Genomic DNA, 26,478 nt, shown 5'->3' with positions numbered 1-26,478 from the left:
TGGGGTTGATGCAATGGACTATGGATCTCTCCTCTTGCCCACGTCTGTCGGCAAATGTAACCTATATTTCTGTTAATACTGATTTGGTACGTCCTTTGTTTGATTATAGAGCTAGGTTTATTTTCAGATGACTATGAATCCCTGTACAGCGCTAGATTTCTTAAAACCCAAGGGTCTCAAGAAAGAGGATCTCCGGTTCATAGTTACCTATGGATCCATTACAGTAGGCCTATCAAGGTTATTAGTAATACCTGTGCGGGAAATGAAGGTTATTCAAAATAAAGTTATATAACATCAGTTGAAGATAACAGCATTGTGTACAGTACATCATATTTAATATGACACAAAGCATATTTAGAAGCCCAAAATGTTATCCACAATGAACCAACAATTACTTGGTTCCAGTTTTCCAAACTTCAACATCTTTGGTAACATGATCAGCTCCCCAAAGCGTATCTGGCACACGACCTTGGATGAGGCACTAATTCAATTGTTTTTGAGGGCATCACCTCAGGCTATTCACCCACCAGAGGGGCCAAGAGATAACTCCAGGCTCTTGTCTGACAGCAAGCAATTTTCGATCACCAGTAACTACTTTAATACATCATTAACAATTAATTAAATCAAGTCTTTGAGGAATTATGTCTTAAAAGTAAGATCAAGAGTAGAGACCATGTTCAATTTGGTAGTTTGGAAAAGTCTGGTATGACAGTAGAATTTGATCATTAAATTATGTTGCTTAGTGAAGTTTGGTTCAATACATGAACCGTAACAAACTCTGCTTCTTATGTTGTGATTGTAAAATTGTAAGAGTTTTGGCACTGTACCGTGAATATCTAAATAGTGACATTTGTGAGAAAGCAAAGAAATTCTCAGATAAATTTTGACAAAGTTCTGATTTTATTCCAAAAGTGTTGAATAATTGCTGGAACCTTTTGACAATACAATAAAACATGTTAAAATCAATCCATAATTTAAACATTCAGTCCACAAAAATAACATACATTTATGTATGTATTAACGGTTGTTATAAAAAGCTACAAAACGACCGATTATCTATCCACAGGGTACAAAATCTTGCAAAATATCAAGAGTAGTGTGACTGTACATTGCGCCTTGTTTTAGCCTTCCTTGCTGCCTCCTCATCTTCACCTTCTTGTCTTCGCCATCATGTGAATTTATATGTGAGATTGTTAAGGAAAGTGGTGAGCTGGGCTTTAACAGAACAACAAATTGGATATCACAATCAGAATCGCTACAATCAATTGACACGATCTTAAAGCCCATGTTTTATTTTAAAGGATATGATTCATAATCCATGTTCTGTGTCAATACACCAGTCAATATAAACTCAGCATTGTGAGTGTCTGTTAGGAAGAAACAGGGGAGACAAGAAGTAGGTTTAGGCTAAAGTCAAAACAGGATGTCGAAACAATCGGCCACATCCAAAGCACATGTGTACATTTACAGGTTTCTCTTACCAATGTTCTTCAAGAAGTACTCTCTACATAGATGAAGATCATTCTCACAGGATATCAGGATGATCTCAGCAAGGTTCTGAAAAGAACAGAAAACATTCCATGAGTTCAGTAATAGAACATCACCTCTGTCACATTCTTCAAGTACACATTTATAACACAATGCTGTGACGACATGGAGAGGACCAGTACCTTGTTCTGCTTGTGCTCCATTATTTTGCGGAAGGAGGGCTGCTTGGGGAGCACCTTGCCTCCTGCGCTCTCTACAATGGCTTTCATAGTGATAAGGCTGGGACAGATCCCAGGGGTAATGTAGAAATACTTGCCCTAGAGAGGGAGAGAAAAACAGAAAGACATGTTTAAGAGCCAGTTGGGTATCTAATGTAGGGCTGCAAGATATGGGCAAAAAATGTAATTGTGTTTTTTTTAACCAAATATTGCGATTGCGATTTGACTTACACGGAGTGTACACAACATTAGGAATACTTTCATAATATTGAGTTGCACCCCTGTTTGCCCTCAGAACAGACTCAATTCATCCTAATCCAGGCACTTGTCATCTCCCGTCTGGATTACTGCAACTCGCTGTTGGCTGGGCTCCCTGCCTGTGCCATTAAACCCCTACAACTCATCCAGAACGCCGCAGCCCGTCTGGTGTTCAACCTTCCCAAGTTCTCTCACGTCACCCCGCTCCTCCGCTCTCTCCACTGGCTTCCAGTTGAAGCTCGCATCCGCTACAAGACCATGGTGCTTGCCTACGGAGCTGTGAGGGGAACGGCACCTCCGTACCTTCAGGCTCTGATCAGGCCCTACACCCAAACAAGGGCACTGCGTTCATCCACCTCTGGCCTGCTCGCCTCCCTACCTCTGAGGAAGTATAGTTCCCGCTCAGCCCAGTCAAAACTGTTCGCTGCTCTGGCACCCCAATGGTGGAACAAACTCCCTCACGACGCCAGGTCAGCGGAGTCAATCACCACCTTCCGGAGACACCTGAAACCCCACCTCTTTAAGGAATACCTAGGATAGGATAAAGTAATCCTTCTAACCCCCCCCCCCCCTTAAAAGAGTTAGATGCACTATTGTAAAGTGGTTGTTCCACTGGATATCATAAGGTGAATGCACCAATTTGTAAGTCGCTCTGGATAAGAGCGTCTGCTAAATGACTTAAATGTAAATGTAAATCAGGGCATGGTCTACAAGGTGTCAAAAGCGTTCCACAGGGATGCTGGCTCATGTTGACTCCAATGCTTCCCACAATTGTGTCAAGTTGGCTGGATGTCCTTTGGGTGGTGGACCATTCTTGATACACATGGATAACTGTTGAGCGTGAAAAAACCCAGCAGTGTTGCAGTTCTTGACACACTCAAACTGGTGTGCCTGGCACCTACTACCATACCCCATTCAAAGGCACTAAAATATTTTGGCTTGCCAATTTACGCTCTAAATGGCACACAGACACAATCCATGGCTCAATTGTATCAAGGCTTAAAAATCCTTCTTTAACCTGTCTCCTCCCCTTCATCTACACTGATTGTAGTGGATTTAACAGGTGACATCAATAAGGGATCATAGGATTCACCTGTTCAGTCTATGTCATGGAAAGTTGTTCCTAATGTTTAGTACAGTGTAGCTCAAAACACTTGGGTGACTGTTGGAATCATGGAAATAGAGTGATTCATATTAAGAAGCAAAGTGGAAAGCACCATCGTGCTTGTTTGGAACAATCTGTTGACTGCATTTGACAGAACAGCATGCAAACTTATAGTGACTCTAACAACAGGGCTAACAGCGGGGAGGAGGAACTGCGTTGCTTGAGTGACGGGTTGGGGCTTGGTGTGTGGGAAGCAGCCGCAAGAGAAGGAGAGCGATGACAAACATTGGAAACTACAAATGGACCTTACATGCGGCTGACTGGCATTTCAAAATATTGCATGCAATATGGATATTGCACATGTCAATATTGCGATTTCGTTGTGAATTTGATTAATTGTGCTGCACTAATCGAATGCATCCAATCAGACAAATTCACCGATAACAATCTGATGACTCGACAGAACAAGTATATACACATTGGTGTCCACTGTCCAGGCAGATAGACATTGGGGATAGATTCCATAAGTGCATTGTTTCACTAACCTTGAAGAGTGGTGCAGTGTGGGCCCTCTTCAGTGACTCTTCCAGACTGAAGCCAAACAGCACCTCTGCCTCTGCATCTCTCAGCATGTAGTTCTGCTCATCTGAATAAACAAACACGTACTATAAGAATACACATACTCTAACGAATACACACATACTGTAGTCTAAAGCAGGGATCATCAACTAGATTCAGCCAAGGGATGATTTTCTTAAGCAGATGGTCAGGGGGCCAGAACATAATTACAAGTAATTTGTAGTCTGCAAATTGACAGCAAGACGTCAAAACAGATCATATTTGACTAAAACATAATAGTTTTATACCTTAGATTAGATTTGTATACAATCACACATACTGTATCTATCTATTATGCATGGGAATACTTTGGAACAGATTTCCTAAATTAATATCAGTGATTTGCTGGTGTTTTCACAATCTTATGTCCAACAATAAAAACATATTTTAAATGTAACTTTTTAAATAAAATCACCCACGGGCCAAATTCGGTCAGCGGGCCACCAGTTGGGGAACCCTGCTCTAAAGAATGTACAAAAACTCTAAAACCAAACACACTCCCTCTAAGAACCCACATACACTCTACAAAGCTACACACAAAAAGTAAGCGATCACAACAGTATCTCGCAACATGAAACTCCCTCACACAGATCTATTCTCTAATAACTGAATGCATATTTAACGTACCGACAAACTTCTGGCTCTTCCAGCTCTCTTCTAACCACTCAGGGGTGACGATGTGCTTGACGATTGACATGGCTGTGAGAAACTTCACCGTCCTCGTCACCTTGTTGGCCACCAGATGGGTGCACTTCTGAGCGCTCTCTGCAATCTCCCCTCCAAGGTTGTGCAGCCTCTGGAAAGACAGAAGGAGACATCGGATGCATTGTTAGAGGCTGGTCTACGAGTGCTGAGAATCAGAAGTCCTCCTGTGATACGGTTTGATAAATATTGGTGACTGATAACAATAATTCTAGACAATGACTGTTTCCTGCAGACTCAGCTGCGCAGAGGCATAAAAAGGCAATTACCTTCATGAATTGTTGGACCTGTGTTGGCTCAAAGCCAGTAAAGAAAATGTACGGTGTTGACTCTGGTGGAAGCTTCTTGGTTGGGGATTGAATCTCCTCAAGTCTACAATTGAGAGAACATTTGGATCATTGGATGAGAAACTTTAGGTAATTGCATTGTATCCATACAAATAAATAAATAAATAAATATAAATAAATATATTTTTAGAAACAAATACTTTTCCTAACACAAATTTTGCAGATTGACTAATTCAACATACTGTGCTACACAACACTGTGAAATTTAGAGTGATGGAGACTCACCTTGGCTTCTTATTTGGAGGCTGGGAGTTGGACTCAGACTGTCTCTGCTTCTGTTGCAGCTGCAATGCTGCCAACGCATCAGGTGAAACCTTCACAGGAGCCCTCCAAGCACCTAAAATCAAAAGGAGAAAAATGTATATAATCCACACCTGTGTTTAAGAATTTTGTCCATCACCCTCAAGAAAATGTTTTTATTATTACCCATATACAGTGCATTCGGAAAGTATTCAGACCCCTTGATTTTCCCCCATATTTTGTTACAATAGTCTTATTCAAAAATGTATTATATTAACAAAAAATCTACACTCAATACCCCATAATTATCAAGCAAAAACAGGTTTTTAGAAATTGTTGCAAATTTATAAAAAAAAAAAACTGAAATATCACATTTACATAAGTATTCAGACCCTTTACTCAGTACTTTATTGAAGCACCTTTTTGTGATTACATCCTTGATCCTTCTTGGGTATGATGCTACAAGCTTGGCACACCTGTATTTGGGGAGTTTCTCCCATTCTTATCTGCAGATCCTCTCAAGCTCTGTCAGGTTAGATGAGGAGCGTCGCTGCACAGCTATTTCCAGGCCTCTCCAGAGATGTTCGATCGGGTTCAAGTCCGGGCTCTGTCTGGGCTACTCAAGGACATTCAGAGACTTGTCCTGAAGCCACTCCTGCGTTGTCTTGGCTGTGTGCTTAGGGTCATTGTCCTCATTGGAAGGTGAACCTTCACCCCACTCAGGTCTGGAGCAGGTTTTCATCAAGGATTTCGCTATACTTTGCTCTGTTAATCTTTCCCTCGATCCTGACTAGGCTCTCAGTCTCTGTCATTGAAAAACATCCCCACAGCATGATGCTGCCACCACCATGCTTCACTGTAGGGGTGGTGCCAGGTTTCCTCCAGACGTGACGCTTGGCATTCACGTCAAAGAGTTCTATCTTATCCAGACCAGAGAATCTTGTTTCTCATGGTCAGAGTCCTTTAGGTGCCTTTTGGCAAACTCCAAGCAGGCTGTCATGTGCCTTTTACTGAGGAGTGGCTTCCGTCTGGCAACTCTATTATAAAGGCCTGATTGGTAGAGTGCTGCATTTGTGGTTGTCCTTCTGGAAGGTTCTCCCATCTCCACAGAGGAACTCCAGAGCTCTATGAGAGTGACCATCGGGTTCTTGGTCACCTCCCTGACCAAGTCCCTTCTCCCCCGATTGCTCAGTTTGGCCGGGCGGTCAGCTCTAGGAAGAGTCTTGATGGTCCTAAACTTCTTCCATTTAAGAATGATTTAAGGCCACTGTGTTCTTGGGGACCTTCAATGCTGCAGAAATGTTTTGGTACCCTTCCCCAGATAAACACAATCCTGTCTCGGAGCTCTACGGACAATTCCTTTGGCTTGGTTTTTGCTCTGAAATGCACTGTCAACTGTGGGACCTTATATAGACAGTTGTGTGCCTTTCCAAATCATGTCCAATCAATTGAATTTACCACAAGTAGACTCCAACCAAGTTATAGAAACAGCTCAAGGATGGTCAATGGAACTAGGATGCACCTGAGCTCAATTTTGAGTCCCATAACGAAGGGTCTGAATACTTATGTAATAAAAAGGTATTTCTGTTTTTTAATCAATTTGCAAAAATGTCTAAAAAGCTGTTTTCGCTTTGTCATTATGGGGTATTGTGTGTAGATTGATGAGGATTTTTTATTTTATTTCATCCTTTTGGCTGTAACGTAACAAAATGTGGAAAAAGGTAAGGGTTCTGAATACTTTCCGAATGCACTGTAAAGTCCCCTTGCCCCCACTGTAAGACTTCTGAACCCTGTACCCAGTAGGTTCTGAACCAGATGCTGGTTGGGGATGAGTGGTTCCTGCAGGTTGAAGTTGGAGTATCTGCTGTGCTGGATCTGCCGGAGAGCCTCAAAGTTCCCCAGGAGGATGTCACAGAGCCACTGGGCGTTGACGCAGGGGATCCTCCACTCCTTGGCCTTCTCATACTTCAGACCACTGGGCCTGAGGAGACAGGGAGGGAGAGGGTTAACATAGGGGATTCCAACAGTAAAATAAAACAGACATGATGCAGGCATAAAACACACACACACACACACACATATATATATAAAACCTGCAACCCATCCACACAAATTCTGAACATGATTACGCCAATGACTTGACTGTGTCTACAACATTTACATGCCATTCTAAATAGGTGAAAGCATATCAATATCTTCTCGTACTCTTTACAGATGAGCACAGTGTTGCTACGACAGAGGTAGCCTGTGTATCTGGCTCCTGCCAGGTAGGCCATTAGTTTCAGGTCATCACGGTCTGAGTCCACAAAGCCAGTCACAGAGATGATCTGAGGAGGAACGAATGTTAGGAACGTCAATGGACTTACTATTGAAGCTATGAACTCTACTTCTGAGCTATTCATTACATAGGCCTAGTCCTCCTTGGAATTCTAGTCATTACCTCATCATACACCAATGCAAAATGTATGATTGTACCCATGGGTGTAGTGCTGCCAGAGCAACGCTCCGCCACTTCTCAGAGTGCAATGGTGCTCATTTAATAAAAGTTTAAGCGGAATCAAGTTCACGCAAGTTCATTTAATGATGAACCAGTATTCGACATAAACCAAATATAATAGCTAGTACAATGTTACTGTTAGACCAAAAAACACATCCTTTCGTATAAGAAGTCAGGATGATGGGTTGCATTTTTTTTTTATCATGAGGCCAAGACTCAACAGAACGTGCCACTGGGCAAAATATGTGCTTCGACAAACAAAACACAGGGAGGCTGTAGCTTGTGAACTCCATCTGCTCTGAAATGCACTCAAACAGTAGGTTATGTACATCATTCAAGAGATCTGAAAGCATATACCCATGAAACTGATTTAGATCAAATGGTTGGCATACAGCTTGGACATTTCATCCGTAAAACGTGATGAATTGTCATTCACGATTGACAGTGATGGTGCCCTTTATTTTTATTTTTTGGTAGGCCTAATTTGGTGTTTGAGGGTATTAAAAATGGAAACATTTATTTGGGCCAATTTGGAGGATGCATTTTATACATATTTTAAAATGATATCAGGTCTATTCAATAGGCTACATGTCGGAACAAACTTTGATTGCGAAATTATGGGGGGGAAATAGCACACCACTGATTGTACCATTGTTCAAAATTAAAAACAAATGAAAGCAGTTCCCAACCCATGTTAGATGTTTTGAATGTGGCGAGATAAAGAGGAAGTGATGCGTACGTGTTGTGAGCAGGGCTTGGCTCCAGGTGGGAAGGCGAAGGGGAGGTGTAGGGTTCTGTGGGGAGGAACCATCTTCTTTTTTTTCAGGATTGTGTTCAGCCAGTGGGCAGTAACACAGCGCCTCCCCTCCCGTAGGGCCTGAGGTACAGCAACAAGAGAGATTACCTTTAAAACCTAATATAACAGACACACACACACTAGAGTCCTGCACGTTTTTTTTTTCTCCCACAATGAGATGCGGCACATAGACGAATCTAATCCCTCTGAAAAAAAGATAGATTAAACAAGCGCATTCGCGAAAAAAGCTCTGTCGTTGCACCAATGTGTACCTAATAGAGGCCGACCGATTAATCGGAATGGCTGATTAATTAGGGCCGATTTCAAGTTTTCATAACAATCGGAAATCGGTATTTTTGGACACCGATTTGGCCGTTTTTTTGTGTTTTTTTTACACCTTTATTTAATTTTTATTTAACTAGGCAAGTCAGTTAAGAACACATTCTTATTTTCAATGACGGCCTAGGAACGGTGGGTTAACTGCCTCGTTCAGGAGCAGAACGACAGATTTTTACCTTGTCAGCTCGCGGGATTCAATCTTGCAATCTTCCAACGCTCTAACCACCTGATTACATTGCACTCCACGAGGAGCCTGCCTCTTACGCGAATGCAGTAGAAGCCAAGGTAAGTTGCTAGCTAGCATTAAACTTATCTTATAAAAAACAAACAATCAATCATAATCACTAGTTAACTACACATGGTTGATGATATTACTAGTTTATCTAGCGTGTCCTGCGTTGCATATAATCGATGCGGTGCGTATCATTGCTCCAATGTGTACCTAACCATAAACATCAATGCCTTTCTTAAAATCAATACACAGAAGTATATATTTTTAAACCTGCATATTTAGCTAAAAGAAATCCAGGTTAGCAGGCAATATTAACCAGGTGAAATTGTGTCACTTCTCTTGCGTTCATTGCACGCAGAGTCAGTGTATATGCAACAGTTTGGGCCGCCTAATTTGCCAGAATTTTACGTAATTATGACATAACATTGAAGGTTGTGCATGGCACATATTGCACTTTTACTTTCTTCTCCAACACTTTGTTTTTGCATTATTTAAACCAAATTGAACATTTCATTATTTATTTGAGGCTAAATTGATTTTATTGATGTATTATATTAAGTTAAAATAAGTGTTCATTCAGTATTGTTGTAATTGTCATTATTACAAATACATTTATTTAAAAAAAAAAATTTAAATCGGCCGATTATTCCGTATCGGCTTTTTTGGTCCTCCAATAATCGGTATCGGCGTTGAAAAATCATAATCGGTCGACCTCTAGTACCTAACCATAAACATCAACATCTTTCTTAAAATCAATACACAAGTATATATTTTTAAACCTGCATATTTAGTTAATATTGCCTGCTAACATGAATTTCTTTTAACTAGGGAAATTTGGTCACTTCTCTTGCGTTCTGTGCAACAGAGTCAGGGTATATGCAGCAGTTTGGGCTGCCTGGCTCATTGCGAACTGTGAAGATTATTTCTTCCTAACAAAGACAGCCAACTTCGCCAAACGGGGGATGATTTAACAAAAGCGCATTTGCGAAAAAAGTATAATCGTTGCACGAATGTACCTAACCATAAACATCAATGCCTTTCTTAAAATCAATACACAGAAGTATATATTTTTAAACCTGCATATTTAGCTAAAAGAAATTCATGTTAGCAGGCAATATTAAACTAGGGAAATTGTGTCACTTCTCTTGCGTTCATTGCACGCAGAGTCAGGGTATATGCAACAGTTTGGGCTCCCTGGTTCGTTGAACTAATTTGCCAGAATTTTACATAATTATGACATAACATTGAAGGTTGTGCAATGTAACAGGAATATTTAGACTTATGGATGCCACCCGTTAGATAAAATATGGAACAGTTTCGTATTTCACTGAAAGAATAAACGTTTTATTTTCCAAATGATAGTTCGGATTTGCCCATATTATTAAATGACCTAAGGCTCGTATTTCTGCGTGTCATTATGTTATAATTAAGTCAATGATTTGATATTTGATAGAGCAGTCTGACTGAGTGGTGGTAGGCAGCAGCAGGCTCGTAAGCATTCATTCAAACAGCACTTTTGTGCATTTGCCAGCAGCTCTTCGCTGTGCTTCAAGCATTGCACTGTTTATAACTTTAAGCCTATCAACTCCCGAGATTAGGCTGGTGTAACCGATGTGAAATGGCTAGCTAGTTAGCGGGGTGCGCGCTAATAGCGTTTCAAACGTCACTCACTCTGAGACTTGGAGTAGTTGTTCTCCTTGCTCTGCAAGGGTCGCGGCTTTTGTGGAGCAATGGGTAACGATGCTTCGAGGATGGCTGTTGTCGATGTGTTCCTGGTTTGAGCCCAGGTAGGGGCGAGGAGAGGGACGGAAGCTATACTGTTACACTGGCAATACTATATTGCCTATAAGAACATCCAATAGTCAAAGGTATATGAAATACAAATGGTATAGAGAGAAATAGTCCTATAATTCCTATAATAACCTCAACCTAAAACTTCTTACCTGGGAATATTGAAGACTCATGTTAAAAGGAACCACCAGCTTTCATATGTTCTCATGTTCTGAACAAGGACCTTAAACGTTAGCTTTCTGACATGGCACATATTGCACTTTTACTTTCTTCTCCAACACTTTGTTTTTGCATTATTTAAACCACATTGAACATGTTTCATTTTATTTTAGGCTAAATTGATTTTATTGATGTATTATATTAAGTTAAAATAAGTATTCATTCAGTATTGTTGTAATTGTCATTATTACAAATAAATAAATAAATAAAAATCGGCCGATTAATCGGTATCGGCTTTTTTGGGTCCTTCAATAATCAGTATCGGTGTTGAAAAATCAATCGGTCGACCTCTACTTTCATTCCACCCGCCAGCTGATTTTGTTGAGGGTCAACAGCAGGTATCCGACCCGATGCAGGACTCTAACACACACACACACTTGTCCTTCAAACAAGCCTTTAGCTGAGATGAAAAACTCTTTAGTGATGCTTACCTGGACATACATGCTGCTGACTTGAGTTTCACAGAGCAGGTGAGTGCAGCGGTTGTTGAGAGAGGAGTCCACAATTCCACCATAGGCCTGGATAATCTGTGATTCACAAAATACAACTCAGCAATGCAAGGGGAAAAACAGTAGTTTAACAAATGCAGTTATAATGAATGCTGTTTGCTAAGACACAAGATAAAGATAAGTCCAGGAAAATAATGAACGTTTTTTTTTCTTACTCTCTTCCACGTGGCAAGGAGCTGCTTGTCTGCCATCTGCTCTGGGTAGTCAGCAACAGCAAACACACAGCCCACCAAGAAGCCATCTTCTGGAACTACAGCAGCAAACAGAACAATGTTTGGTTAGTCAAACAAATCAGAACTATAACCATTAAAAACAGCATGATGATCATTGGATGTATATCATCTGATCTCGATTGTTTTTTTAATGTATTTTGATGACTTTTTGTAATGAACTGAAACTGAACTTGAAATCAATTGTGTCTTAGAGAACTTACTCTCCTGTCCTGGCTCGTGGCCAAACAGCTGGTGCACTTGAGGCGGCTGGAGCTGAGGCTGTAGTGACCCTTGCTGCTGCTGCGGCTGCTGCTGCTGCTGCTGGAGTGGCTGCTGGCTCGGATGCTGCTGCAGCGACTGCTGCTGGCTCTTCAGATGCTGCTGCTGCTGCTGTTGTTGTTGGAGCTGCTGCATGTGCTGCTGCTGCATCTGTTGCTGCAGGAAATGCTGCTGCTGCTGCTGTTGGAGGTGTTGTTGATGGAGTTGCTGTTGCTGTTGGTTCTGCTGCTGTTGCTGCTGCTGCTGTTGCTGCTGCAGCTGTTGCTGGAGCCTGTGCTGCTGGAACTGCTGTAACTGCTGTTGTAAAGCATGCTGCTGCTGCTGCTGTTGGAGCTGCTGCTGCTGCATTGGTGGCCGCAGGAGCTGCTGCGGTCGCAGTTGTTGCTGCGAGAATGCATGTTGTGGTTGTTGTTGTTGCTGGGTGAAGATCTGTTGTTGGTGGATCTGCTGTTGCTGTGGCTGCTGCTGGATGAACTGATGGGCTTGTTGTTGTTGTTGTGGCAACTGAGGAGGGAAACCTGGCTGAGGAACCTGCGGCTGCTGCTGCTGTTGTTGTTGCTGGTGGTGCAACTGCATGAGTTGCTGTGGTGGGAGATGCTGCAGCATGGGGTGCTGCTGCTGTGGCAGCTGCTGAGGTGGGTGTTGTTGTTGTGGCTGTTGTTGTTGTTGTGGCTGTTGTTGTTGTTGTGGCTGTTGTTGTTGGGGGACCTGATGAGACTGCTGCTGCAGTAACTGCTGCTGTGCTTCGGCTGTGAGCTGCTGCTGACCTTGGGGCTTCGCTTGGTTGAACAGGAGCGGGTTGGGTTGGGCGTTGGGCTGGCCCTGGTTCGTTTGCTGCTGCTGCTGCTCTAATGTCTTCGTTGAGGCAGAGAGACTCTGTAGGATCTGTGGTAAGAAACCAAACAAATGTTGACATTTTATCAATGACATCAACTTTTTCAGTTGATGGTATCGCACCAATGCTTTGCCGCTACGTGACCATAATGACCTGTATCCCATATGTACCTGCATTCCATACAGAACCAGGCTAATAATGACTAGCCATATTTTAAATTAGCATGCCCTTGTGTTCTTAGATTGATTTGGATAGATTTACTCAGGGTTAAAAAACCTACTGGCCCGAATATAATTTCTACTGGGTATTTACATTTTTTAACCTTTATTTAACTAGGCAAGTCAGTTAAGAACAAATTCTTATTTACAATGACGACCTACCGGGGAACAGTGGGTTACTGCCTTGTAACTGCCTTGTTCAGGGGCAGAACAACAGATGTTTACCTTGTCAGCTCGGGGATTCGATACAGCAACCTTCCGGTTACTGGCCCTACGCTCTAACCACTAGGCTACCTGCCGCCCTCTCTGTAACTAGAAGAACAGTAGTTGCGTTGAAAACTATATTTTTCCCACAAATGCATTTTGAGCAACGGTCATATGCTTCTATGCTTATTAGAATGCATCCCTCTCTCCTCCATGGGCACAGTAGGGAGAAGGAGTGAGAGTGGCTCGCTCACACAGCAGACGACAGCGAAACAGGGGCAGGCAGATACTTTCATATGGTTTATATTTGGTCAAATGCACATAATGGTTTGAATAAATCATGATAAAAGCATTTTTTTAAGCAAGTTGTTAACCAAAAAATTACGTGACCAACTCCATAAAAAAATTGCCAAGTCAAATGGTTGCAAATGCGAGAGATCTGGTCGCCGTTTCGAACCCTGATTTCACACCACTACTGCAAAAGAAACCAAGCAAGAAAGAAAGCTTGAGAGAACGCTAAAGAACGGTGTTCTTACGTGTGCAACGTTGGGGGGCCTTGTGGTCTGCTGGATGTCAGAGTTGTTGGTGATGTTCCGTAGTGTCCTGGCTGCTGGGCTCCAGCCTGCCATGCCCTCTGTCCTCTCTGCCCCCGGCTGGGCAGCACTGGGTACTAGGGCAGCCCGGGCTTCTGATGGCCCTGCACTGCCTGGCACAGGGGGAACACTGGCACAGAGGTTGATCAGGCCAGAGTCCTTCACTGGCTGCAGTCTGCGTTTGGGACCCAGGGGTGGCCCGGTCATCTCCGCTGGGGTCCAGTTCAGGTTCCGCTCCTCCTTCTCCGTGGAAGAGTCATCCGAGTCATCAAACATGAGTTCGTCTCGTCGCTCGGCTTTGGGCGAGGTCCCTCCTCGGTCACTAGCAGGGGAGTCATCTCTTGATGAGGGGCTGGATCTCCGGGACCTGGGGCCTGGGCGCCTGCGGCCTGGAGGGCTGTAGCTGCCCTCGGAGCGCGACTCGTACTCACTCTCCTCATCCTCTTCCTCCTCCTGGTAGGTCAGCCGGGGGTGGTACAGAGCCTCGTCCTTCCTGCTCTTGTCCAATGCGGAGTGTGTGATCCACTCCGGCGTGACGATTTTGATGCTGCTGTGCTTCAGGGCAACCTCATACTTTTCCTGGAAAACACAATTCACGGCGTGAATGTACAGACATAATACGTTTCAGGTGTATGATTTATTTTTCTGTGTACTGTAAAAATTTGTGTTTTGGCATCATCTGACCAACACATTGTCCCAAGATGGCATAGCAGTCAGACGTCCTTTGTCCTCGTCTTGTCGTGTCCCGTGTATATATATATTTACATCTTTCTTCGCATATCTTTTATATATTTTATTTTCCAAAAACTCAACTTCAAAACACTCTCCTGCAACCCGCCTCACCAATTATATAAAAAAAAGTATTATTTACCTCAAATCTGAAACCCACAATAGAAGCTAGCCAGAAGCTAGCCAGAAGCTAACCAGAAGCTAACCAGAAGCTAGCCAGTTTACTTTAACGTTAGTATTCAGCTAACCACGGTTTGTGGTCATCAGCTATCCTTTAGCTCGAAAAGCTAAGCTCGAAAAACCAGTTTTGTACAACGCGACTCAGACCAGAACATACCGGACCTATTTTTCTCTCCATATCCCCGGATTTCAACCGCAAGCTCTGGAAATTTACACCTGGATCTCGCAGCTAGCTAGCTGCTATCCGTGTGACTATTGGCTTACGTCGATCCCGGAGCAAACATCAATTATTCCAGAGCTAGCCAGCTGAAGAGCTCCATCAGCCACTCCTGGGCTACAATCACCTATCCGGACCGGGAGTTATCCAACTGGCCACTCCGTCGCGACGTTACCTGAACGCCCATCTGCGGCCCGCTAATCGTTAGCTGTCTTATCGGCTGCTTTCTGAATAGGTCTATCTATCGGACTACTTTTCTTGGGTCACTATAACTATATCTATTTTGCCAATTGGATTGATCCCCTCTACCACACGGAACCCCACTAATCTACCGTCGGAAACGCACGAGGTGGCTAAAATCAGACCTCCATCCTATGCTAGCTTGCTTCCGATGGCTCAGCTAGCTGTCTGCATCGCCGTTACCCCAACCAACCTCACTACTCACTGGACCCTTATGATCACTCGACTAAGCATGCCTCGCCTTAACGTCAATATGCCTTGTCCATTGCTGTTCTGGTTAGTGTTTATTGGCTTATTTCACTGTAGAGCCTCTAGCCCTGCTCAGTATACCTTATCCAACCTTTCAGTTCCACCACCCACACATGCGATGACATCACCTGGTTTCAATGATGTTTCTAGAGACAATATCTCTCTCATCATCACTCAATACCTAGGTTTACCTCCACTGTATTCACATCCTACCATACCTTTGTCTGTACATTAAACCTTGAAGCTATTTTATCGCCCCCAGAAACCTCCTTTTACTCTCTGTTCCGGACGTTCTAGACGACCAATTCTCATAGCTTTTAGCCGTACCCTTATCCTACTCCTCCTCTGTTCCTCTGGTGATGTAGAGGTGAATCCAGGCCCTGCAGTGCCTAGCTCCAATCCTATTCCCCGGGAGCTCTCTTTTGATGACTTCTGTAACCGTAATAGCCTTGGTTTCATGCATGTTAACATTAGAAGCCTCCTCCCTAAGTTTGTTTTATTCACTGCTTTAGCACACTCTGCCAACCCGGATGTTCTAGCCGTGTCTGAATCCTGGCTTAGGAAGACCACCAAAAATTCTGAAATCTCCATTCCTAACTACAACATTTTCAGACAAGATAGAACTGCCAAAGGAGGCGGAGTGGCAATCTACTGCAAAGATAGCCTGCAGAGTTCTGTCCTACTATCCAGGTCTGTACCCAAGCAATTTGAACTTATACTTTTAAAAATCCACCTCTCTAAAATCAAGTCTCTCACCGTTGCCGCCTGCTATAGACCACCCTCTGCCCCCAGCTGTGCTCTGGACACCATATGTGAACTGATTGCCCCCCATCTATCTTCAGAACTTGTGCTGCTAGGTGACCTAAACTGGAACATGCTTAACACCCCAGCCATCCTACAATCTAAGCTTGATGCCCTCAATCTCACACAAATTATCAATGAACCTACCAGGTACCACCCCAAAGCCGTAAACACGGGCACCCTCATACATATCATCCTAACCAACTTGCCCTCTAAATACACCTCTGCTGTTTTCAACCAAGATCTCAGCGATCACTGCCTCATTGCCTGCATCCGTAATGGGTCAGCGGTCAAACGACCTCCACTCATCACTGTCAAACACTCCCTGAAACACTTCAGCGAGCAGGCCTTTCTAATCGACCTGGCCGGGGTATCCTGGAAGGATATTGATCTCATCCCATCAGTAGAGGATGCCTGGTTATTATTATTATTTTTTTTTAAATGCCTTCCTCACCATCTTAAATAAGCATGCCCCATTCAAGAAATTTTGAACCAGGAACAGATATAGCCCTTGGTTCTCTCCAGACCTGACTGCCCTTAACCAACACAAAAACATCCTATGGCGTTCTGCATTAGCATCGAACTGCCCCCGTGATATGCAATTTTTCAGGGAAGCTCGAAACCAATATACACAGGCAGTTAGAAAAGCCAAGGCTAGCTTTTTCAAGCAGAAATTTGCTTCCTGCAACACAAACTCAAAAAAGTTCTGGGACACTGTAAAGTCCATGGAGAATAAGAACACCTCCTCCCAGCTGCCCACTGCACTGAGGACAGGAAACACTGTCACCACCGATAAATCCACTATAATTGAGAATTTCAATAAGCATTTTTCTACGGCTGGCCATGCTTTCCACCTGGCTACCCCTACCCCGGTCAACAGCACTGCACCCCCCACAGCAACTTGCCCAAGCCTTCCCCATTTCTCCTTCACCCAAATCCAGTCAGCTGATGTTCTGAAAGAGCTGCAAAATCTGGACCCCTACAAATCAGCCGGGCTAGACAATCTGGACCCTTTCTTTCTAAAATTATCTGCTGAAATTGTTGCAACCCCTATTACTAGCCTGTTCAACCTCTCTTTCGTGTCGTCTGAGATTCCCAAAGATTGGAAAGCAGCTGCAGTCATCCCCCTCTTCAAAGGGGGGGACACTCTTGACCCAAACTGCTACAGACCTATATCTATCCTACCCTGCCTTTCTAAGGTCTTCGAAAGCCAAGTCAACAAACAGATTACCGACCATTTCGAATCCCACCATACCTTCTCCGCTATGCAATCTGGTTTCAGAGCTGGTCATGGGTGCACCTCAGCCACGCTCAAGGTCCTAAACGATATCCTAACCGCCATCGATAAGAAACAATACTGTGCAGCCGTATTCATTGACCTGGCCAAGGCTTTCGACTCTGTCAATCACCACATCCTCATTGGCAGACTCAATAGCCTTGGTTTCTCAAATGATTGCCTCGCCTGGTTCACCAACTACTTCTCTGATAGAGTTCAGTGTGTCAAATCGGAGGGCCTGTTGTCCGGGCCTCTGGAAGTCTCTATGGGGGTGCCACAGGGTTCAAACCCTTCTTTGGACACTGTGTTAACAACCCTCCAGACGAGCTTCAATGCCATACAACACTCCTTCCGTGGCCTCCAATTGCTCTTATATACAAGTAAAACTAAATGCATGCTCTTCAACCGATCGCTGGTGGCACCTGCCCGCCCGTCCAACATCACTACTCTGGACGGTTCTGACTTAGAATATGTGGACAACTACAAATACCTAGGTGTCTGGTTAGACTGTAAACTCTCCTTCCAGACTCACATCAAACATCTCCAATTCAAAGTTAAATCTAGAATTGGCTTCCTATTTCGCAACAAAGCATCCTTCACTCATGCTGCCAAACATACCCTTGTAAAACTGACCATCCTACCGATCCTCGACTTCGGCGATGTCATTTACAAAATAGCCTCCAATACCCTACTCAATAAATTGGATGCAGTCTATCACAGTGCCATCCGTTTTGTCACCAAAGCCCCATATACTACCAACCACTGCGACCTGTACGCTCTCGTTGGCTGGCCCTCGCTTCATACTCGTCGCAAAACCCACTGGCTCCAGGTCATCTACAAGACCCTGCTAGGTAAAGTCCCCCCTTATCTCAGCTCGCTGGTCACCATAGCAGCACCCACCTGTAGCACGCACTCCAGCAGGTATAGCTCTCTGGTCACCCCCAAAACCAATTCTTCCTTTGGCCGCCTCTCCTTCCAGTTCTCTGCTGCCAATGACTGGAATGAACTACAAAAATCTCTGAAACTGGAAACACTTATCTCCCTCACTAGCTTTAAGCACCAGCTGTCAGAACAGCTCACAGATTACTGCACCTGTACATAGCCCATCTATAATTTAGCCCAAACAACTACCTATCCCCCTACTGTATTTATTTATTTATTTTTCTCCTTTGCACCCCATTATTTCTATCTTTACTTTGCACTTTCTTCCACTGCAAATCTACCATTCCAGTGTTTTACTTGCTATGTTGTATTTACTTTTTTCTTTTTTTTTTACTTTACCTCCCTTATCTCACCTCATTTGCTCACATTGTATATACTTATTTTTTTTTCTACTGTATTATTGACTGTATGTTTGTTTTACTCCATGTGTAACTCTGTGTTGTTGTATGTGTCGAACTGCTTTGCTTTATCTTGGCCAGGTCGCAATTGTAAATGAGAACTTGTTCTCAACTTGCCTACCTGGTTAAATAAAAGGTGAAAAAATGTATTATAATAATAAAAAATTAAAAAATAGTACAGCTATCAAGATCTTGAGATTAATTGTTTCCTTAGAATACAACCTGAAGTAACACAAAGACCTGTTGTGTTCAGGCATTTCTCAGTGGCCAAGCAAAGACTAGACACTAGACAACCTATGGGCAGGCTCTACCTCCTGGTGCCTGAGCATAAAGACAGCAGTAAAACAAGACATCCCCTTCCTGCAATAACCATCAGACAGACCAGTACCAAAGCAAGGCCTATAAAATGTCCAACACAAACACGAGCCTCAGCAGGCACCTCAATAAATCCTAAAAATAGCAACATGCAGACATTCTTTTTCAAAAGACTGTTCCAATTCACCAATTTGTCCATCTTCTCCAAAATGGGTGAACACTTTAAATCGTGTTTCCCCCCCCCATATTTTCTTGTGAATCGGAAGAGCATTGGAATAATTTTACATTAGAAAAACACAAACACCACACAAGAATGACAAAACTTAATATGGCAAGAATAGTACTGAAAAATAATTACCCCTTTTGGCTCTGGAACAATCAGGTGAGTACATTTCTTGTTTAGGTTGAGTTGACAGTCACCACCATAAAAAGTGATCAAGGCCCAAAGAGTGTTCAGATCTTCTGGTAGCTAAACAAAGAAATGCATGAGAAAGATCTTAACATGATATAAAATACTTATCCTAATAAATCCATAAAACAATATATATGTAAAAGTACATACTTTAGGTAGACATGCCGTGACACCGAAGAATATTTGTCCTGACTCTGGGGAGAAACCGGTAACTCTGAATTATCTTATGTTAAGAAAGTCATTCAACTCAAATGTTCAGCTATTCGTTCAGCTAAAGTGTTACCGTTAAAATATAATTCAGAAACATCAATCAATTGTTCATGAAATTTATTTCTATGAAAAGATACGGTAGCAGGTCTCCACATCTGACGGACAAAGTCACCCAAGACGGCTGAAAAACAGAGTTTAAAACGGTTGAACTTTTTCCCTTCACACCACCAAGGCTACAGGATTTTTTGTGAATTGACTACATAAAGGGATATACAGGTACCTGCCAAAATAAAGGAAACACTTGAGTAAATGAGGGATAAAGTATATTGAAAGCAGGTGCTTCCACACAGGTGTGGTTCCTGGGAAATAAGCAATTAATAGCCCATCATGCTTAGGGTAGGGTAATGTATAAAAATGCCCAGTTGCCCATTATTTTGGATGCCATAGCTACAAGAGATCACAGTGACAGTGGTGTAAAGTACTTCAGTAAAAATACTTTAAAGTATTACTTAAGTAGTTTTTGGGGGTATCTGTACTTTACTATTTATATTTTTGACAACTTTTACTTCACTACATTCCTAAAGAAAATTATGTACTTTATACTCCATACATTTTTCCTGACACCCAAAAGTACTCGTTACATTTTGACAAGAAAATGGTCCAATTCACACACGTATCAAGATAACATCCCTGGTCATGCCTACTGCCTCAGATCTGGCGGACTCGCTAAACACAAATGCTTTGTTTGTAAATTAGTGTGCCCCTGGCTATTCGTCAATAAAAATGTAAAATACAATTGTGCCATCTGATTTGCTTAATATAAGGAATTTGAAATGGTTTATACTTTTACTTTTGATACTTAAATACATTTTAACAATCCCATTTACTTTTGATACTTAAGAATATTTTAAACCAAATACTTTTAACACTTTTTCTCAAGTAGTATTTTACTGGGTGACTTTCACTTTTACTTGAGTAATTTTCAATTAAGGTATCTTAACTTTTACTCAAGTATGACAATTGAGTACTTTTTCCACCACTGCTTAGTGACTTTGAAAGAGGGGTCTCAAAGGAGCATAGATGGTTTAAAGGGTGAAGGGAGATACATAGTCATTTGTACAACAATGTATCCAACTGAAATATGTATTCCGCATTTAACCAGATCTCAACCCAATAGACCACTTATGGGAGATTCTGGAGCGGCGCCTGAGACAGCTTTTCCACCACCATCAACAAAAAACCTGGGGTGTAATCATTAGCCAAACAGTTGCAAAACATAACTAAAAAGAGAGTTGCTATTGGACAAATTCAGGTAGGTTCCTCCCCGTTTCATTCCATTGGCTTCCGTTAAAGAAATGTTTTGCAACCGAATCTGCATAATGAATACGCCCCAAATTATGGAATTTCTTGTGGGGAAATAATGTTGTGTCTCTCCAATATACTTCCAGACACTTGTAGAATCTATGCCAAGGAACATTGAAGCTGTTCTGGCAGGTTGTGGTGGTCCAATGCCCTATTAAAACATGTTATGTTGGTGTTTCCTTTATTTTGGCAGTTATCCATGGAAAATTCACACCCTTACCTTGACAACTGGAAGGTCAAAGACCTCTCGTGACTCCCCAACCTCTGGGTTATCTCCATCCTCTGCTATGATGTGTGTAGCCAAGGCATTGTATGAGACCTCCTTGCCTTTCCCTGCTTTCAGCAGCTGGACAACCTAAAGTGCACATGAAATCACATCAATGAAATAAAACACACATGATCAAATCAAATCGTATTTGCATAATACAACAGTGAAATGCTTACTTACAAGCCCTTAACCAACAATGCAGTTTTACGAAAAAAAGTGTTAATCAAGTATTTAATAAAATCAACTTTTGTAAATATATATATATATATATATGATAAATGATATGATAAATGTGTACAATTCCAACCAAAGTGTGATAAGGAAAGGCAGTAGGCATCAAAGACGTTATTCATCAATCATGGGGTGGCCTGTATATTTAAGAAACTGACGTTATCAATGAGCAGTAGAAGATACTGTTGATTATTAACTAGCTAGTAAGTGACAATAATATGCACGGTATAGGCCAAATCAATCTCCGTGGGATTAATTATTTGAAGCATAGTTTGAAGGAACAATTTGAAAATGATCGTGGTGTATTTAACTAGGAATATACATCGTATGTACACGATAAATCAGTTTATAAACACAGGCGCGTAAATTAAAGGCATTATTTGGCAGGAAGTTGCCACTTGCATCTCTACAATGGCGGATTTGTCCTCGCATATGCGCAATGACAGGCGCACAATTCAGCAAAACGACAATGGTCTTTCACCTCAATATTATCAATACATCTCGTTCTAGCTATGGTAATCCATACACATACAATGCAAAACAGGCCAAATGTATATTTATTGTATTACTAGCTGTGTTGCAAAATAGGATAACCAAGTCATAGCAATGCCAGAATACTGGTTGGCTAACCTGCACTAGTAGAAAACTGGCTAGCTAGCTAAGCATCCAACTGGCTACGGTCGCTAACTAACCTCATCTGGATCAATGACAACTTCATATATATTTGTAAAACGCAGTGCATGTATTAGTTTATACACCAAATCTGCAAACAATACGGGTTACAAAAGTGAAATGGAAACAGACTGGTCGTTAGCGTTTCGCTATGCTATCCGTCTAGTGCGGTAAACGTCATTGCTTCGCTAGGTTAGCTAGCTAGCTATATGTCAACAGTGATAGCTTCACCTTTTGGTCAATGTCCCCGACCACGTAAAATTTAACATCTTTAAAGAGATCCTCTGGGACCTTCGGTTCTTCATCCGACATTATTATCCATAAAATGCTAATCAAGATATGTAAAACAAAATCACTAAAAAGTCAAAAGACATTAAAAAGTTATTCCCCTCAAGGCAACACACTAGCGCCAAATCTCACTGAGCGCGCCTGTACCAGAGCGTGACGACAAAGGGGGTGGAACGGAATACCATTGTTTCATTTATGTATTGTTTCTCAGATATAGTGATGTATTGTGTTATACATATTTATTATATTCATTACTAAATGCATCGCCTTACATTCAACAGACCTCTACAAACATTTATCAAATAGAAATGCTACCCCACAACAATTTGAAACATGGCACGTCTATGGGAGGAGTTAAGTAATGACGCAAGGGGGAAAAGCCATGCTGAAGTGCCAAAATACTGATCAGTGCAAAGGGCAGGTACAAACGGGAGGGGGGTATTTTCTTAACTAACTTTATTGAACGTTAAACAGGGATCTCTTTACCAGCTACAGAAAATAGGTCTCATGCAGACAGATATAATAATGCAGGTAAATGGAGAAGCTTGAGGTCATTAATGAACTCTGTTAAAAGCTGGAGATGCCCCAGGGGTCTGGGCCAGTGGCCCCCAAAAGCAAAACTGTACTCATGTCAGGCAGCTCCTATGCTCTTAGAAGAAATGGTTCCAAAATGGTTATTTGGCTGTCCCCAGAAGAGAACCCTTTTGGGTTCCATGTAAAGGGTTCTACATGGAACCCGAAAGGGTTCTTCAAAGGCTTCTCCTATGGGGACAGCCAACAAACCCTTTTAGGTTCAAGATAGCACCCTTTTTCTAAGAGTGTAGACAGGGCTTGAAGCAATGTTGGCCTAGTGATGATGGCCTTTAATTGAGCCTAGCAGTGGAAGAGCAGGAAAAGCTCCATATTATCAGACTGTCGCAGACACAATTTATGATTTAATGAGGCAAGTCATGCAAACAAAGACAGATCATACTGTAAGTGTGGCCATGCAGACTTTTTAAAAGGCCTCTCCTCCCCATGAAAATGTATAGAAAATGTGCTATATTCATGTTTATGGGTGATAACGTGTATGTTAGATTAAGGATTGTGACTGCTAACATCTACTATAGGACTGATAAAGATTCATTTTCTATAATCTTGAGATTGTAACATGTTTTTCTCCTATGTTGCAGACACATGTAATTCACCTTTTCGAAGATCTCATCTACTATGGAATTCATTCCTCCACGGTTCTTAGTTAATTGGCCTAATTGTTTCATTAATTAGGTGTCAAATTGAAGTCCTATCAAACCGTCCATAGCAGGGGTGTGTATGATATAGCCATAGTGAATTATGGACATCAGTGTGAAAAGACCTTGACAAACTCTGAAATGCATCCAATTAAAGCCGTAATTGGATCACTTCACTGACAGCTACATTACATATGAGAATGTGGCCTTGTGACCTCAGAGTTACAATTGGACATCCTTGATCTGGAGCTTTTGACAAGGTGAAGCAGTTTGATTTAAGTCAATTTTACCCATATGAGCATATTGTCTTTCTCCTTTACAGGTATAGCATGCTCAAGAGGATTATATTAATCCAGCATGACTATCAAGGTCACCCGCGAGCACATTGGTGTAATGCCATTTAATAAATTAAGAATTGTGACCATTATGGCTATATGATTTCATGACAGGGAGTCCATCATGAAGCCACAGCTAACAAACTGTGCCGAGGTCCTTGGAAACATTTTGGACAGAGAAAATGATTCAAATTTTGAACATCAGAAACATCTGATCCTTCATAGAGCACATAAATTTAAAAAAAATGTTGGGTTACTGATTTTCTGGTTCCATGGGCTACTCTCTATGAGGTACATTTGGGTGAACTTTCCATTTAATAATACACCTTATTCTGAATCAACTGAATGTTTTTACCAGGACTCAAAATGACACACAGCATCACAAGTAGACCTTGTAGTCTATTTTTTATTTTAGTTATTCATTTGAATTACACTGAGACATCCATCTTCTCACTAACAGGACTGCCACCAGGCTCACCAGCAGCAACCATCCTGTATCAGTCCCTTCCCTTCTGAGGCAGCGTCCTACATAGTCCTGGTGGGGGACTGACAGTCAGCCTTCCGCCCAGAGATTTCTGGGAGCAGGGCCAACTTTTCCTCCCTGGATCGATTCCATGGTAACCATTTTGTTTCTTATCCCCAGCTGTGCCTCAGGTTGTGAAGATGAGTGTGTTCCATCCAAGAATTGTGGATCACATGTAGCCTATGTTGATAATTTTGTAATGACAATTATTACTTATATTGACATATTTACATAACAGATTGTTAGGGCAATTACCATAAACCAGGTTTTTTGTTTATCATGTTTACATGGTTAATAAAAATCTGATAAGTCTTAGTTTTCTTAGATTACAGTTGGAAAATCAACTGAAATAAATTATTTTAAAAGTATTTAATAAAATCCCATGTGCATCCAAAATATCCTAACCCAAATGTACCACTAGATAGCACTGTTTACACTTTCTCTAATACGGTAGTTATTTACAATCACTCAGGATAATGCAAAGAAGAGACCCCTGCTGGAAAGATACAACATTCACTATGAATTGTTTTGCCTCTGACCTGAAATTTAAGAGCTACTTTCTAAGTGAGAGCTGTGAATGAAATCACAGAAAATCACTCATACAAACATGTGCATTTTGCACACACTTCAAGGCACTTTCAAACAGTTTGTAGGGCAAACAGGTCAAACCACCAACTTTTATGGTACAGTATACCTACTGTACTGTTGAAAGTTCAATATGGGGGTAACATCAATTAAATTATGAACATATTCTCTAAAGTAATAGTGAGCAGATCATCAGGGCTATTACATTTTAATAACATTCTGTTAATTGAAAACCTGAAAATGACCTGCTGGAGCAAAAGGGAAAGAGCCAGCATGTCTAATAAAATATCCCTGGGGTCCATATACAGTAGTACTTACACAGAGATTCAATCAGCAAGCTCAGATTAAAAAAGGGAGCAACACATTTTTAATTAGGGCATTGTTCCCCGATATTCTATCAGAAATACTATTTGGTTGATGAAATAACACCACTAAAGTACTGTAAAGGAGATGGCTTCTCAATGTTATTTTATATTAGGTCAAGGTCATAAGGTTATCAATGCATATTCGTTTATGAGAAGTTATTGAAAACACTCATATGAGTTATTATATGTTATTTAATGGTCAATTATGATGCTGAATAATCAAGCCAGTTACACCTAGCACAACACACTAGTGGTCTGAGTCTTTGAAAATATCAATATGTCTAACTAAGCCAGTGCCTTTTGTGATTTGCTTCTTTGAACTGAGTACAGTATAGGCTATTGTTCACCAGTATAGGCTATGTTTACCCTTCATGCTGACAGAGATTGTCAAATAATATTTAACATAAAGCAAAAGCATTTACTGCACTTTGACTGAATAAAGTTCTGCACAAAAGTTCTCACATTTCTGCTTTCCACCCTTTTCATCTGCCCTTGTCTCTCTGGCTCTGAGAAAGAGTGAAGATCTTAATGAAGTATTCTTAAAATCTATGCTACATGAATATGAGGAAATGCATTATAATGAGAAGTATCTCTTCTGTCAAATCCAATGTCACATATGAGCCATCAAAAGATGTCACTCAACAGTGGAGCATGCCATAATGTATTATACACTCACGATTGAATAAAGCCCACCTATTATACTTTTTAATGTACATATACATATTTGTACAGGGCTAAATGAGTGTACATGACTAAATGAGCGTAAAATAATATATTATAATGGATGATTGATAAACTTTCTATATGATGATCAATGAACTTAATACATCATTGATTACTGAAGACAAGCAAAAGTCAACTAAATCCCTATTATGCACATGCGAAAACACATGGCTGGAATCCTTATGTCTTTAAATGGTGACAGAAACTATGATGGGGAAAATGCCATCA

At 41.6% G+C, this 26,478-nt stretch overlaps 1 protein-coding gene across 1 annotated transcript; it reads right to left on the bottom strand.

The window, feature by feature from the left end:
- Positions 1-877: 877 nt before the first annotated feature.
- paxip1 (PAX interacting (with transcription-activation domain) protein 1) lies at positions 878-22,646 on the bottom strand. The gene is made up of 20 exons (XM_071361861.1): positions 22,434-22,646; positions 21,252-21,386; positions 19,807-19,850; positions 19,610-19,673; positions 19,406-19,516; positions 13,644-14,279; positions 11,793-12,735; positions 11,515-11,609; positions 11,282-11,377; positions 8,213-8,350; positions 7,182-7,303; positions 6,773-6,957; positions 4,962-5,073; positions 4,659-4,761; positions 4,315-4,483; positions 3,615-3,715; positions 1,671-1,805; positions 1,482-1,557; positions 1,308-1,367; positions 878-1,185 (listed from the first exon to the last, which is right to left on the bottom strand). The coding sequence occupies exons 1-20, from the start codon at positions 22,512-22,514 to the stop codon at positions 1,169-1,171; spliced, it is 3,423 nt and encodes a 1,140-aa protein (XP_071217962.1). The 5' UTR covers positions 22,515-22,646; the 3' UTR covers positions 878-1,168.
- Positions 22,647-26,478: the final 3,832 nt, after the last annotated feature.

The sequence above is a fragment of the Salvelinus alpinus genome, chromosome 23 (assembly GCF_045679555.1).
Source record: "Salvelinus alpinus chromosome 23, SLU_Salpinus.1, whole genome shotgun sequence".
NCBI classification, from domain to species: Eukaryota; Metazoa; Chordata; class Actinopteri; order Salmoniformes; family Salmonidae; genus Salvelinus; species Salvelinus alpinus.
This window is presented reverse-complemented; position numbering and strand designations above follow the sequence as displayed.